At 41.4% G+C, this 17,382-nt stretch overlaps 1 protein-coding gene across 1 annotated transcript; it reads right to left on the minus strand.

The window, feature by feature from the left end:
• Window positions 1–3: 3 nt before the first annotated feature.
• On the minus strand, window positions 4–11,608 carry slc26a6l2 (solute carrier family 26 member 6, like 2). Its single transcript, XM_070839213.1, has 19 exons — window positions 11,261–11,608; window positions 9,955–10,094; window positions 9,162–9,272; window positions 8,887–9,059; window positions 8,618–8,782; window positions 7,584–7,736; window positions 7,284–7,366; window positions 6,423–6,570; window positions 4,640–4,753; window positions 4,428–4,505; window positions 4,221–4,316; window positions 4,023–4,129; window positions 3,825–3,894; window positions 2,768–2,860; window positions 2,482–2,592; window positions 2,028–2,390; window positions 1,834–1,888; window positions 1,455–1,585; window positions 4–1,325 (listed from the first exon to the last, which is right to left on the minus strand). The coding sequence occupies exons 1-19, from the start codon at window positions 11,404–11,406 to the stop codon at window positions 1,299–1,301; spliced, it is 2,364 nt and encodes a 787-aa protein (XP_070695314.1). The 5' UTR covers window positions 11,407–11,608; the 3' UTR covers window positions 4–1,298.
• Window positions 11,609–17,382: the final 5,774 nt, after the last annotated feature.

Raw genomic sequence — 17,382 nt, forward strand, 5'->3', positions numbered from 1 at the left:
ATGTGTTTTTATGACTCTTTATTTACATGGTCTCATTCATACTTTATTCATAAAACATATTCTAGATATGTACAAAAGGTTCAATCACATTAAATATGCTGCACTTGTATAAAAATAAACTAATTAGATAGTTATACATTTCACAGACAACTAAAAGTGTTATCAGTTAGGTAGAACAAGGGTATGCAGTAAGCACAGGGGCAGGAAATATGTGTGTTCTGTAATTTACAACACTTGATATTGTTTTCATAGAAGAGACTTCGGCAAGGAGCCAATAATTTGAAGATCCCTGACACACATATCGGTGTTTTCTGCAGTTTGATAATTTATTTGTGATGTCTGACCCTTGTTATGGGAAACCCAGACATCATGAAAAGCACTCATGAGCTAATGCAATTAGGAAAGTCATATTTCCAATTTCTATAACTGCACATGTGAATGGCCCTTTCTTGCAGACCTTTTAAACAGACTTTTCTGAAAGTAAAAAATATCTTTAGGTAGGCTATCCAAACAATACATGGGGAGCATATAGTACGGTATTATACGCAGCTTGTGACAGTCATGATAGTAGATGATGACGTGACACTGGATCCCATAAATAGAAGCGAGCGCAAGATGTCAGAGGAATCAGACGTGTGAATACAGGCTAGAAATACACACAAACATGTTTTAAGCTGCTGCTGTTTTGAAACGTGACACCAATCTGCAATTCAGCTCATTTTTGCAGGCTTTTGGAGCAAAGGAGCGGTAAGGTAAGGACTGAGAACTGTAATGGTCCGGCCATATCAGTGACAAATATTTACATTTCATTGATTCATTGTGGAAAGACATTTGTATTTCTTTTTGTGAAAGAACAGGAGGCCCATCTACAGACATATGCATGCACATCGTGGCGCGCCTGTTCACAACAGCACCTCTCACATGAGTTTCCCCTTACAGTCAACCTTTCACTCACTCTCTACTCTCTCACACAGGCTATAAATACAGACTCCTATTAGTCCAGTGTTACATTCTCCCACTCAACCCCCGCCCCTTCTCTGTCTCTCTCACACACCAGAGCGAGAGAGCTGCAGTGACGTATTGCTGGCTATCTCATTAGAAGATATCATAAAAAGCCTGTTGCCACAGCAACGGCTCCCTGTATTTCCATGACAACCAGCCGCCATGTCAAGGTGGTGCATTCTCCCCCACTGAAGTAGGAGGAGACAATGACGGCCAATGGTGAGCAATGAAACAGCCAGCAGCCTGAGAGGAGGAGGAGGAAGATGGCGAGAGAAGAACAGTCTGACCTCTGCTGGTTACATCTGAGTGTTGCAGAACACATCCTGAAAAAGATGAGACTGATTTATGGGCTGAATATACGCACATTTCTGAATAAATTGCAGCAATGATGAGTGACAAGTGAAGCAGAGAGAGCTCAGAGATGTCATTAATATTCATAGGGATGAACTCACGACCACGATGTCTGTCTGTCCCAGTTTCCTGAGAATATGAAGCACTGCATCATGCACTGTGACAAACAGCCTGCTCTTTGGGATGGACTCTGAGAAGAAACCTGCAGTTTCAAGCTGCTCCACGACGCATGCTAATATTTGACCACACAGACACACGGAGAGGCATGCATGACAATGAGCAACCTTATGAATGCATGAGACGGAAAGCATTTTGCGATGATAGACATAAATATTTATGTTTGACTGATTTGTTCGACTGGGAACAATGTGGCGCCACTGAGGCTGAGACCTTGACGCATTCATTATCTAAAGCTTCAGTGCCTCGAATTCACATTAAGGACATTAACTTTGTCTCTGTTTTGTCTGGTGTGCCGCTCACCTTGGCAGCCGGCTAGATAGATGTCCATATCAATCTCTCCAAAGTCCCTGAATATCTGGGGGGGAAAGACAGACATGACTTCATGTTTTGGCATTCTATGACCATGCATGTCCTCTCTTGTCACTTATTTGCTAGTTTAACACTGGTGATTACATTAATAATGTCAACACACACAGATCCTGGCACACACATACATTGTTCAAGGTCTTCACGGTGACTGTGTCCACAAAGCTTGTCGTCGAAAGGTCCAAGATGATGCTGTGCGTGTCTGATCTGCCTGCCCTTCCCTTTGCGTCATCGCTGTGGTGCGACACCTGGGTGATGCTGTCATCACCGTGGCAACCTGCGTCTGAATCTGAGTCTGACATTGTTCTGTCATGCTGGTAAGCCAAGTTTACTTGGCCTTTACTAAGGCCATTTGTTGAGGTTTCTGTCAGGCTTAAGGCTACACAATGCCCCTGACTCAGTCCCTCCAGTCCAGCAGAGTCTTTGTTCTGATTCATCTCTGACTCCTTCAAAGAGAATGTGCCATTGGAGAGGCGGCTGACGGCTTTTCTCTGCGAAAAGCAGAAAAAGTGGAAATAACCATTAGTGACTTATCAGTTCAAACCCATAATTTGTGTAAATGTGTCATTCAGGATATCATACTTGTTTCTTTTCCTCCCTTTTGGCTTTCTTTTTCTCTTTCTCTTGTTGACGCTTCAGCTTTGTGTCTTGTTTCTTCTTTGCCGTCAGCAGCTTCCCAATTTCAATTCCACTCTGCGCAAAGAGCCAAGCATCACATTAAAAAGAGAGGAGAGAAAGTGAGACAAGAGAGTGAGATAATGAAAGCAATTAACGCTGATGCAGACGGCGGACAGGGATTACATCTTGTAATCAAATGCAAGCTTGCACACAAATACACGTCCACATTCATGGACACACATGCACACACCTTCTCTTGCAGGGTCTCCAAGTACATCTCAGCATTTGTGTAGTAGATAGTTGTGGATGAACGGAAAATTTTAATTCCTGGAATCTCTTTAGCCTGCAGGGAGACATCATGAAGTAGAAGAGTTCACAAGTTCACACCCTGTTCTGCTCTCATTTGCACTGTCCACCTCCCTCAGGTATTGTCTGACTAAATGGAGTTCTTCTACCACTTAGTGACTCAAACTCTTTCCTGTAAAGGGTCAGTTCATCCAAATTCATGCGGATGTTTAGCAGTTATGTTTACCATGTCTACCATCTTAGTTTAGTCAATTAGCATGCTTACCATTTGTTAATTAGCCCTACACACAACGTAGCCTACGTCTGGTTGATGAGTATGTCGGTAGTTTTCAGGTATGTCAAAATTTTGATCTAATGTTGGTGCTACGTGGACAGTGAAGGTATCACCAAAGTTATTATGACTAATCCTGAGGTGGTCATGAATGTCTGTAAGAAATTTAATGGCAATCCATTCAGGTGTTCGATATACATTTCTCTCAAAAAAACCACAAATGCAACCTCATGGTGGTGTTAGAGGAAAAGGGAGGAGACCGAAAGACATTAGGATTCATCCTCTGGGAATTTTGTGTCCATCTGGTAGACGTTAAGATACTTCTCAAGATTAGAGAACATTTTGACCTACTGACACTGCTACAGGAAAAGTAGGCAATCTGCATCAAATTTCATAACCAATAATCCAATTTCAGTCTGGACCAAAGTGGTGGACTTACAGACCGACTCATTCCTAAAGTCATGCTGCTAGTGTGATTACAACGGACAGATTAAAACTGTTGATAGTGAACTTTGTAGATTAAAGGACTGGGTCACTTTTGTCGGGGAAAAACAATCATTGCCATTTTACAGACAAAAATCTTCCAGAGCTATCTACTTAGCTAAATACCACAAGTGGTAAGTGAGAAAATGTATTTTTTGTTTCATATTTTGGGTGAGCTAACTTTTTAACTGTCTGTGGATAAATATGGTATCGAACATGTGCAATTTTTTCATTAAAAGACTCTTACCTCCATGTAGGTGTCAATGTCAACATACAGGTCAGTGCCTGGCACTTTGCCCAAGATAGAGTAGCGGGGCCTGAAAGGTATTAAAACAAAAATCATTTCCGCAAGAATTGAACAGCATCTCTGTGAAAATCTAACCAAGATGTCTTCTTGTGTTTGTCTATATGCATCAATAACTAATAACGAGCGGTGTGTAGTTACAGTTGTGTTCTGAAGATGACGGTGAGCATGGAAAAGCTGATGGAAACAGCCAGACCCAGGTCCAGGTTCAGCAGAATGGTGCTTATGAATGTTACCATCCACACCAGCTAGAGGGCAGCACGAACACTGACAGTCAGCGGGTTCACAGTGTATAAATTTAACCAGGCAGAATTACTCTTAAAGTGGATTTCGTCATACCAAATCAATCTTGTTGGTCTTCCACAGCATAGGCACGTCCATGAACTGCTTGAACATTCCTTTCAAATTCGCAAACACTATTGTGGATAAGACAGCCTGAGGAACACACACACACAAAGATGTATTATTTGTATAGATGGACCCACAGCCTTATTGGTTAATAAATTCACTGCCAAGAGACATACACATCATTGGAAAAAGTGTTACCTTGGGAAGATCTTCAAAGAGAGAGCCTATTTTCAAAATTGTGATCAGCACAATGACAGACGAAATCACTCCCGCAACCTTACAAAACACACACACACACACACACACACACACTTATAGTACAATACATTTTCTCAAGTTGAACATAAGAATTAAATGTAATCAGAGGTATTTGTGCTGTTTGTGTATGTGTGTCTTATGTGTGTGTTTACTTGTGTCTTTCCCCCTGTGCTCTCCTGGACAAGGCTGCGAGACAAGGAGGAACTCACAGAATAACACTGGAAAAACGAACCAATAGTGTTACAAAGGCCCAAAGCAACCAGCTCCTGCAAAAGAAAAAATAGCAAGACACTTGTGACATTACAAATTTAAGTAAACATCCACATTTAGGCTAAGAAACAGATTACCTCTGATGTTGATAATAACATTTGATATCAGTATTATGGCCTTTAGTCTACATGTGTCTCGGGTCTTTTAATCTTCAGGTCAGTAACATAGTGTACTGTTCATGAACTTCATGGTCATGTCAACACATGACTGCCATGCTGGGAGCTGTGCCAAGCATATTTAAGACACACTTGATTGCTTAAAGCTTGTTGGGCATTAATTATTTAGCAGGCCAGCTTTTAGAGGCTGATCCCAGTCACATGCCTCTGCAACTGTGTGTGTGTGTGTGTGTGTGCCTGTGAATAAGTCTGTGAGCTATAGACAAGAATAAGAGACTGAAAAAACACCTCTGTGTGTCTACACGTGTCTGTGAAAAACAGAATTGTGGAAAAAGCACAAGCTGTTGGAGGCTCTCCCTTTCGGTTTATCTATTTCCAGGGGAACATTTATAATGTTTCCAATAAAAGTGATGACATGGCCTGTACTAGCATGGGAAAACGGTGCAGTTCAGTCTGTTTCAGGGTGTTGCCTGGCATTAAGAATGAATAATAAGAAGATGGTAAGAAAACCTCTCCATGACAAAAAGAGTGATACATAAGTGTGATCTGAGTATTTGTACATATCTGTACGTACTGTACGTCCACAGACACTCACATCACAGTATCAGTGATCCCATTTATGCACACTTGTGAATGAGAAGCACAAGTGGAGATCTATCGTGTGCACATAATCTGCAAAATACATTTACTGGAACTGCAACTATGTGCGCTATGTATGTGTCCCGCTGTGGTATGAATCCAGGATGGCTTTGGAACATGATATCATACAGTGGGAGAAATATGAGGCATTATAACATTTGGAAATGGTCTTGTATAATTACTGGCTTAAATGCATCTTAGGAAAACTCCTTAAGAGCTTTAGACGATTCAGTTTCCGTCTGTCATTACTATTAGGATATAATTCAGACACTGATGTAGCATAAAATGACTTGATGGGGACTATTAAGAAACAAGAGAAACCTCTTTTCCTAAATTGCTCAAATATACGACAGGGAATTTGGAAATCATTTCACAAATGGAAAATTGCAATTTGTATTTACATTTACAGAAAAATAAATGTGTTTTTAATAGCTTTGGAAACGAGAGAGGGTAACAACTGAAAAATTGCATGAAACCACTTTTGTTTTGTGTTTCTGTCACACTATCATGGCTGCAATCTGAATCTGAGATGAAAGAATCTATTGTTTTTGAAAAATTCATGCCAATAGCAATTTCCAGAATTGAATTTATTTGAAATAAGCTGAGCACCTGAAATTAATATATACAGAAAAAAAAACAGCTCTGTGAAGTTATTGGTGGCCCTCCTGTTGGGTGCTGCTTGATCCAGGACAGCCTCAATAATTTTTCCACTGATGTGACAGTCATGACCAACTGTGAGCGAGCAGAGACTGAAGTCTAATATTAGGCCAAAGTTTGACTCCTCTCTGTTAGCAGTGAGTCAAGCAGGGACTCTAAGTATAACTCTCGCAGCTGTTTGTGAGTACCACGCTGTTTTTGTGAGTGTCCCTTTGTGCATTCAGAGGCTTATGTGCGTGTGCCAGTGCCTCACCTGGTTGCTATCCACCTTGTAGCCATGTTTGAGGGCAAATGTTTTGCCCAGGGAAATGTTGATAGCATAGCACACAATGGCCACTGCAAAAGCGTCGCCTATTACTTTTGAGAACAATGTGGCATCTGGAGCTTGAGGGGCCTTGAGCCTGGATCAGGAGGAAAATATGAATGTTTTAAGTGTTAATCGCTGCTACCTTGTACGGCCTGACAGACAGGCATCCATCCAGTCAGTTCAGGGCTTTAAGACAGCTCACAACTTCCTAGAAGTTACTAAAAACTGACATTGACATTAAAAGAAATGTAACTAATAAGCTTCTTGCCAGCTGCTTGCTTTAGCTAAATGCAGGTGAATGTCTCAAACTCCAGCAGCATGTGTGACCCTATGTTGCCCCCCCAGTCTTGTACTCAGCACAGGCGGTAATCATGTTTGAAAACACATCTCTCTCACTTTTCAATGATTTAGAAACACTACTGACCTTATATCTTAATTTTTACCACAAAAATAATAGCATTCCATGAATATCTAAAGCTGTTGTTTACCTAAAATGAAAGGCCAATACACAGAAAAGTAGATAATATATATAATATAATAATAATCTGCTATTATATCCTGTTGACTCTCACTTATGGACTTTTACAGGAACAGAAGCTTTTCACTCACACAAACACACACTGTGAGTCTGTCTCTTTGTTGGGAGCGTTACTTAATCTTATCAACAGCTCAACATCTGACAATCAGGAAATGAATCTGTGATCTTGTAAACAGTTTTGCACTAAGCTGCCCTGAATCTCACTTCTCCCCCTCTCTGTCTCTTTCTGTCTCTTTCCCACACACTCAAACACCCAAGGATGGACTTACCCACTGGGAATCTCTCCTACCACATCAATGTTGTATTTACTCGTAAGTCCGCAGAAGTGGGTGATGATTGTTGCAGCTATGATCTGTTGAAACAAGGCACAAGGAATGTTGGTTCAGTATGTGGGGTAAATCATTATTTTCAGCTCATGCAAGCCCTCATCTTGGCAAGTGTAAAAGAAGGTCATCAGTCCTTCAGTCCAGTGTGATTACTGTGGTGAAGATGCCCCCTGCTGGTGGACTATTAGATAAACACACTTGCTGTGTAATTGAGAGAGAGAGAAGAGGTGAGGTGAGGTTTACCACTATGAGCTCTATGGGGATGGGCATGGGCAGCTTCTGTCTGTAGCACGCATTGACTTCTTTGACCACAATGAGAACAGAAAGCGCCACCAGGCTGACCACCAGCTCTGGGACTTTAGTCCGAGGAAGCAGCCCACAAATATCCACCAGAGTCTGTGTGGAAAAAAGTGAAGGAGAGAAGGACAAACAGAGGGAGAAAGTCAAACCAGGTAAACAGCATTGTTTACTGTTTGCAAGTGGGGGAAGCCCACTGGCTACTTTATTTACCCTGTTCATCAATTTATACATTTTTGAGACTCTTATTTATAGTTTTTATGAGTTGAGGAGGATACTCGTCAAGAGCACCAAAAGGAATATCTGAATACACCTCAAGCAAGGAGCGGGACATAGCAAAGAACAGGTTTCTGTTGTGATATTTACTTTTGATTTTAATAACTGTGTTGTGTTTTGCAAAGCTCAAACCAAACAAAGTGCAGAGTTAAACAACTCTTGTGCCTCTGGGTGCACTGTACTTCTGTGTCTGCCAACGGTAATCCTGATGCCTTATTTTAGTCCCATAAAATAAACTTTACTTTAAACCCGTACACAGTCTTTATGTGGAGACATTCTCTGAGGAGTCTGTGGGCATGTATGAACTGTACTTGAATGTCATCCTCCTCGCTCTCCTGTTGGTGAATTTGCGGTGAGAACGGACCAACTTGCACCGTGAACACGCATATTATTACGGAGCGTTTGGTGACCTCACGTGAGTCCCTGCAGAGCCCAACCTCACTTCAGCTCAAGTAAAGATGTGACCAGCTGAGTTAAGTGAAAGCCTATGTGTGACTGTGTTCGGCTTTTAAAAGTGTAATTTCTGAATAAGAAATTCAGAATTAAGGTGTAAAACTACAGTTAGTTAGTTAGTTAGTTAGTTAGTTAGAAAGGACACATCAGGCTGAATCAATACTTCTGTCCCAATAAACTTCATAAACATCACCAAACTTTAATATTTAATGTGTTCTCTAAATGAACTGTGTAATGCATGACATACTCACATAAATAAGGGAGAGAGGACCAGTGAAGCGATCTGGTGTGACTCCAAACAGGTATTTGAGCTGGGAGACACACACATGGCATGCAGATCCTGTGGTGTAGCCACGAACAAGTGGCTCAGACAGGTAGTTGACCACAAATCCAAACTTCACCACACCCAACAGTATCTTAGGATGGAAAGAGAGGCAGAGAGAGTTAGTCAAAAGTAGTGAAATGTGACTTTAAAGAGTTGGTCAGTGCCTGTGTCCAAAGGTTGGATACACAAACTTACCTGAAAGATTCCTGCCAAGATGGTGAGGGAACATGCTACCTGTACTCTGTATGCGTCTCGTGCATCATAGTCCACGGTTCCTGATCCATTAGTGGCGTTTACAACAAAGTTACTGTTTGGTGCCAGCTTCTCTGTCACACTCCCAATCATGATGCTGATCACAGCAAATGTACCTGAGCATGCAAAGCACGACACATAGTCATACACAAGACACAAGCAAGGATGAGTTTATTCATGTTCTTAATGCGTGCCTTCACACACACTGTCTCACTCACCAATGGAGATGTGCCTGGAAGAACCAAAGATGAAGTAGACCAGCACCGGGTAGAGGGAGGTGTAAAGGCCAAACACAGGGCGTAAGGAAGCCAGAAGAGCGTATGCCATGCCTGGTGAAAAAAAAAATCTGTCCCTTATTCAAAACAAATACTGATAGTTGGGATGGACACATTTTGGCTATTTAAAACGTTTAAGGAATAGTAAAAAATACACTTATTTGCTTTCTTGCGGAGGGATGTAGATGAGAAGATACCACTCCCATATCTGTACTTTAAATATGAAGCTTCAGGCAGAAGACGATTAGCCTAGCATACAGACTGGAAGCAGGTGGAAACGGCTAGCCTGGCCCTGTTAAATGATAGCAAACACCAGCTCACTGAACCTCACTAAATTAGCATGTTATGTTTTGTTTAATCCATACAAAAAAAGCAAACATAAGAACTTTTTTTAAACAAATCAAATGCAACATAGTTTTCTTGGAGTCCTGCCATCACTGAGGTTGCTAGGCAACAAGCGGAGACTCCACTAAAACCACAATTTGTTGTTTTTACACTTTTTGTTCGGGTTAAACAAACAAGACTTGTCACATATGGACAGACCTGGGCTTGCTGTTTTCCCCTGTGTGCAGTCTTAACACTAAGCTAAGATAACCCTCTCCTCAGCTTCGTATTGGCTTGGCAAGAAAGAGAATATGTGCATTTTCCCCAAATCTCAAACTACTCCATTAAATTGACAGGTGTGAAGTGGATAAACTCTGAGCTGTCTCTGCTGTACATGTTCATGAATACAAACCCTGTGGCACATGCATGATGCCCACACTGCAGCCAGAGACCAGGTCCCCTGTGGCGTTTTCTCTGAAGGAGTAGTGAGGCAGCCAGCCGAGAACAGGGACCCTGCTCAGCATGATCTGCTTCATCCTGGGCACTGAACACCTGCAACAGCCACCCCAAAACATTTCTATATTACAGGTCACACAATCTGACTTTTTAATTGTTCCTTCAATGTCTCACCAAGGAGAGTGTGTGTCAACCTGAGAAGAAAAAAATATTTGTGTATCGACTTTTAGCATTAATCCCCTCGATCATGTGCAAGGTAAAGAAAATAATACATTTTAATGTAATTACTTCTATTATTATTGTTGTTGACGAGGGACATTTTCAAAACATTTTTGAAAGCAGTTTTGCTAGTTAATTTAGAAAAATAAGCAAATTTAGATACACTGAAATGAGATTTGTGAATTGTAACACCTGCTACAGTTTTTATCAGCTGGCCTTGTAAAACAGTGACACACTGGATAGCGCCAGCATGTCACAGTGCTACAGTTCATTTCTTCTGAGAGGTACAGTGTAGGTGTTTTGCGATAAAATGAGATTCAGGAACTTGTTACATCAAAAACATGAGAGTCCTGCAATGCTACTGGATCATCATTCATTAACTGAATTGGAAATACGCTGTTGCCCATAAAGTTGGAATAATTGTTCAATACCCCCAATTTTGTTAAAGCCTGAATACACAGTTTGCAAAGGTTAATTGTGGTTTAAGTTTCACAGTGATATGTTTGGAAGAGTTTGATCAATAAAGTTGAGAAGATATACACTTTATTTATCAAGAATAAATCACATTGTCACAATCATTTCATGAGAAGAGGTAAAAAACATTTTATTCCAACTTTATGGGCAACAGTGTATTATATTATATTATATAATATTATGTCCTGTGTTATTGTGATTGCTTAAAGCACATAAAACTGTGAACTTTGCTCACACATTGTCGTTAAACTCAGAATAAACTACTGGTCAGCCTATTTTGCTTAGAGATAGTAAAACAGTTAACCAATTAAAGACCCATAGACATAAATCTGAATCCTCACACACAAACTCATTCATGACTTATTCACCCATTCATAAGTCACTTAATAGGCTGAGTGAGCAGTTAGAGAAACAGCACATGCACTGTCATGCAAACATGCATTCACATTCAAACGCTTTTTGCCAGTTTGTGTCATTGTTTATCTCTGCGTTTTCCAGTTCTTTGTTTTTTGTTTTTTTTCTTGCCTGTCACACCTCTCTCCTCTGTGCCCTCTCCACTCTATTTTTACCTCAGGGTCTCTTTCACCCGTTCACCCACGGTTGGTTTAGCGGAACGCGTCCCTTTTTGGGCCACTTCATCCAAACGTAACTCATCCAGGACCTTCCTCTGCACAAAGTACTCCCCAGCTGAACAGTCCTTGTCATCCATGTCCATGTCTGTTTGACCAAATTCAGCAGAGCCTTTGTAAAGCCAGCTTCTCTTTGAGCTCCTCTTTTCCTGCCTGGCGGTCTTCTTGAATGGAAAGGACAGTTAGAGTTGCACAACAAAAGCCAGACACTGCGTGGTGAGAGTGAAGCTTCCTCGCTGCTCTATACTGATTGACACTGCTTGTTTTTGACCTGTGGGAGTGACTGTTCCTTTCCTGTCCTTATAAGAGCCACCCCCCACATGTCCCCTCTGTACACACACCTGAGATGACATGTGTGTCTGTCTGTTTGTGTGTGTGCGTGTGTGTCTTTCACTAAGTTAACTTATTGAAAACAGCTGTAGAAATGTTGAACTTTGGTTCACACTGTAACTGTTACATTCTGTCAAAACTGTAAAAACGTGACACGAGACAAACACACTGAAACACTGCAATTGACAAACATTGTTTAATGCATATGGAAAACGGATACTTTGTCATAATTATTTAGTTCCAAGTTAAACATTAGCTTGTATTGTATTTTTTCTTTTATAAAGCAGACACTTCAGTCAGCTGTCAGCTGAACAGACAGCATGCAGGTTTATGTGAATGCAGGCAGACTGACAAACATCTTATCTTTATGGCTGTCTAGATTTCTTTATTCAGGATATAAAGCAACAATATTTTTCATGTCATGATGCTTGTCACCACTGGTATTGGCCAATATGCTTTATGGAACTTGGCAGTCCAAAAAAACCTTTGTCTAAAGTTGAATCCCATAAAACCAAAGTAACTTCTGTTTGATTGTGTTCATCTAAGGTCACTTCCTCTCATTCATACCATGTTAAGTGTTAGTGCTAAATAAAATAGAAAGTACCAAACCAAAGAGGTGAATAAAGCGGATTATCCTCAAACAGGTCTAACACAATATATAATATACAATATACATGTCTTTCCATATACATTCTATATTTAAAAAGGGCCCCATATATAACTTCTCAGTTATAATTGTAATTCTGCACTCAGGATAACAGTGATATGTACTTTTGTATATCATTAATGTCTCACGTTTAACATGTTGTCCTCAGTGATTCATGATTTGATTGGATGTTTTTCACTGAGGAGGAGTGGTTGAAGTTAAGGAGTCAAGTTGAAGTCGAAGACAAAATGTCCGATGTCAGTGACCAATAAAGTTGTGAAGTTGTTTTCTTTATTGTCTTGTATTTCATTTTGGCTTTGGATGACGTAGAGCAGCAGGTGGTATACACTGTTTCTCTAAACATGCAATTAGTTTAAGGCATTTCCAAGCCTCTCCTGGTATTATTATCATTTTCTCTAGCAACCACTGGCAAAACAATCATTTGACGTAAAGGAACATCTGTCCCACAGACTGGAATGACTAACAGTTATAGATGATCGTTAACAGGAAACATTTGTGCACATATTAACCCTGGTCGCTGTCACAAACATGTAAATGTGTACTGTTAAAACCGGGAACATTTTGATGACTCGGCCAGAAGGATAAGTAGTCCTGAACTGAGAGAACAACAACTGCACCTCAGCTCATCTACACTTTAAACAAAGATCATATGTTTATATCTATATTCTTAGTTGAAGTTAAATTCCTACATGTTATTCTTTCTGTTCCAGATTCTGGTCCAGATAAATTTTATATGTAGGTTTTACTTTTAATGTTACTGTTAAAGAACCTCTGTGCCCATCGTAGGTGGCTGCTCATTGGTTATTGAAATAATAAATAAAATGGAGACCAGCCAGTGTTATTTGTAGATGCTTCATCAATGTTTCATAAAAGACATCTAAGTAACATTTTCGATAAGGATGATATTTAATTTTCATCCTCAAACTCCACTCGTGTTTTCTAAATGCGGGGGAGCACCTGCTGAAGGTGGCACGCACAAAAACATTATGAGAGAAACCTACATGTGTGCATGCTGCACAAGATAAGAAAGAATAAGTGAGCTGAGCAAAAACAAATATTCAGAGAGACAATGTCACTGCTATCTTGTGATTTATCTACCATTAACCCTATGTGAGACTTCCAAATATAGGATGTTATTACCCAATTGTTGTATTAGCTCTTATCAATGGGTAAGCCTATCGAGGTAAATCATTGAACTGCTGGGATGAAGAGGTGAGGTGTTTGATAACCTGGTAAGGATTCTAGATTTCTTCATGGCCAGGAGGGTGAAGTTAAGTTTTTTTCCTGACCTAGTTACTAAAAAAGGTTTCATTTGTAGGTATATGTGTAGTTAGGAAAGGGTAGAAATGATAATGCTATAACAACGTAACAATATTTAATAAAGAAACAGATGAGCAAACATATCTTATGCAGTACTTATCAAAACAGAAGCTACAAAGTGCTTCTGTTTTGAACCACACTAGCGTCCCTATGAGGCTGTGATCTGAGCTAAATGCTAACATGCTGATGTTCAGTAGGTATGACATTTACCATGTTCACCATCTTAGCTTAGCATGTTAGCATCCAACATTAGCTAACTACAATTTACAATTGAAGCTGATGGGGATGTCACTAATTTAGCAGGTATTTGGTCATAAACCAACATACTGGATAATTTTGACCTGATGTTGAAGCTAAGGGATCAACAACGACATTACAACTCATCCTGAGGAGAACATGAACGTTTCTACAAAATTTCATTGTAGTCCATCCAGTTCATATTGAGACATTTCACTTAAAACCACAAATGACAACCTCGTGGATCTCGGTGGTAACAACCAACAGACCCAAACTGTCATTCTTAGAGCTACATAGAAGTTGAAAAATAAAAGTTATAAAACCCTGACAAAGCTCAAGAACGGAATGGATGCTTGGACACGTCAAATCCACATTCAGTTTCAAATTGAACCATGAAAAGTAGTAAGTGTTCTGAAAGCGCGATAAAACTGCTTAGAATGTGGTTACTTCTTTTTTTAGCAATTCTTGCCACTTTCACTTCATCAGTAAATATAGATTCCTGCTCTGTAAACAGAGACCTTTCTGATGTTCACACTTGGCCAAAGGTCCTGATGAAGAGCTGGGATCAGAGCTGGCTGACACACGTTTCACGTGTGGACACAAGTTCTTATACATTCTGACCAGGAGTCACTGATTAATCTGCGCCGCCTATAAACTGTAGGAACTACATTGTTTTGCTCCTGCTGTTGTGTAATACAGCTGAAAGTGGAAATCTGGTTAGAAAACAATTAGCCTGAAGTAACACTGTACTGAGATCTGTGTCGCCTCCAATGGCCTGTCCAGGAAGCAGACACACCTCCTGCCAAAACAGGACTGCTGGCAAAGTCTATGAAATGACGATCCTGTGCTTTGTGTGTTTGTATTTGTGTGCGCGCTTGACTGTATGTTGATATTTTTAAAAGTAAACTCATGACCTACCTTTTTAGTCAGGCTTTTGATTGTTATCTGTAAAGCACTTTGTGTTGCATTTTGTTTGTATGAAAAGTGCTATATAAATAGAATCTGATTGATTGATTGATCAGCTACAATTATTTTAAGCATCAAAAGTAAAACTCGTCCTGCAGATGCCTCTGTGGACATATTATCAAATATGATACCAGACATACGATATTAGATTGTTAATACTGATGCATCCATTTGCAAGGAGTATTTAACTGTTGTAGCTGGTTGAGGTGGAGCTAGTTGTAACAACTTAATATAAATCTGGGCTGTTTAGTCAAGTGTCAAACTAGGGGTCCTCCAAGGGACCACAAGATAAATGCTGGTGGTTGTGAAATGATTAACAGCGTAGAGGATAATAATGGATAACTTCACCTCTTTTCGCCGTGAATGGAGAATCACTCTTCGGTGGAACTGATAACAACTCATAGACATCTGAAATGTAACAACGAGCCTCAACCAGATACTGGTTTTCTTGTAAGGGGCCACAAGTCAAAAAGTTTGGTCTGAAAAGTAGCTGGTAACATTTTCTGTCAAATAAATCAAATCAAATCAACTTTATTGACCAAGTTTGAACAGGCAAACAAGGAATTTGACTTGGTAAACTTGACTCTCTATGTACAGTGAAGGAAAGAACAGGACAATATAAACAATATAGAACTCTATTGACAACGGTATATACAATGGAGGTAGGTGTAGTGCAAATTGCAGTGCAAAGAAAGTAATGCAAAAAGTAGCAAATGTGTGTGGGGTGGGGGTGGAACTATCTACAGTGGAGATCCTGAGAGAGTTCATCAGGGTGACGGCCTGGGGGAAGAAACTGTCTCTGTGTCTGCTGGTTTTGGCGTACAGTGATCTGTAGCGCCTACCAGACAGGAGGAGTTCAAAGAGTTTGTGTGCAGGGTGTGAGGGGTCTGCAGAGATGTTACCTGCCCTCCTCCTGACCCTGGACAGGTACAAGTCCTGGATGGAGGGCAGATTGTCCTTTGCAGTCTGTTTCTGTCCTGTTTGGTGGCCAACCCAAACCAGACAGTGATGGAGGTGCAGAGAACAGACTAGATGATGGCAGAGTAGAATGTGATCAGCAGCTCCTGTGGCAGGTTAAACTTCTTGAGCTGACACAGGAAGTACAACCTCTGCTGGGCCTTTTTCCGGACAGAGTCTATGTGCTGAGTCCACTTCAGGTCCCGGGAAATTGCGGATCCCAGAAACTTGAAGGAGTCCGCAGTAGACACTGCGCTGTTGAGGATGGTGACGGGCGCAGGTGTCAGGGCATTTCTCCTGAAGTCCACTGTCATCTCCACAGTCTTGAGCGGGTTCAGCTCCAGGTGGTTCTGACTGCACCAGTGGACCAGCTGTTCCACCTCCTGTCTGTATGCGTATGTATGAGGTGCAGTCGTTGGTGTAGAGGGAGAAGAGCAGTGGGGAGAGGACACAGCCCTGGGGGGTGCCAGTGCTGATGGTCCGGGTGCTGGATATGGTGCTCCCCAGCCTCACCTGCTGCCTGCTGTCAGTCAACAAGCTGATCATCCACTGACAGGTGGAGGTGGGCACAGTGAGCTGGGTGAGTTTTTGGTGCAGGATTTCAGGGATGACGGTGTTAAACACCGAGCTGAAGTCCACAAACAGGATCCTCGCGTACGTCCCTGGGGAGTCAAGGTGATGCAGGATGAAGTGCAGTCCCACATTGACTGCATCATCTGCCGACCTGTTTGCCCGGTAGGCAAACTGCAGGGGGTCCAGCAGGGGGCCTGTGATGTCCTTCAGATGGCTCAACACCAGTCTCTCAAAGGATTTCATGACCACAGATGTCAGGGCGATGGGTCTGTAGTCATTTAATCCTGTGATGGAGAGCTTCTTGGGGACCGGGATGATGGTGGAGCGTTTGAAGCATGAGGGTACTTCACACAACTCCAGTGACCGGTTGAAGATCTGTGTGAAGGTGGGGGCCAGCTGTTCAGCGCAAACTCTCAGGCAGGAGGGGGACACACCGTCTGGTCCTGGAGCCTTCCTGATCTTTTGTCTCTGAAAGAGCCGGCGCACATCTTCTTCACAGATCGTTAGTGCAGGCGGGGGGTTTGATAGGGGGTGTGTGGGGGTTGCAGGGAGTCCAATTGTGTGGTTGGGAGGTGTGAACTGCTTGTCAAACCTGCAGTAGAAGCTGTTGAGGTCAGTCTGAGGTTTCCTTCAAGCTGACGCAGGGTCGTTGGCTGAGAGGTTGTTTTTTAGCCTCTCACTGTAGCTCCTCTTAGCAGTCAAAGCAGGCCTGTAACTAAATGTAGTGGAGTTAAACGCAGTGAATTGAAACACAGTTTGAGGTGCTTTGAGGTGCTTGTACAGAAGCTCTTAAAAAATAGAGCAAAGTTACATTGGTTTATAGATTCACTCAGAGGTGTTTTCACCACACCCTGCTAGTTAATGAATTCATAGAAGACAACTTCTGCCTCTTTCAACCTGTCTCCTGTTTGCCCATCACTGTTAGTCCTCTTTAAATCTACACAGCCACAATCTATAAGTAGGACATCTGCCCTTTTTCTGCTCCTTTGTCTTCACACTGAAATCAAGCTTT

This window comes from Pempheris klunzingeri, chromosome 11 (assembly GCF_042242105.1).
Source record: "Pempheris klunzingeri isolate RE-2024b chromosome 11, fPemKlu1.hap1, whole genome shotgun sequence".
In the NCBI taxonomy this organism is placed as follows: Eukaryota; Metazoa; Chordata; class Actinopteri; order Acropomatiformes; family Pempheridae; genus Pempheris; species Pempheris klunzingeri.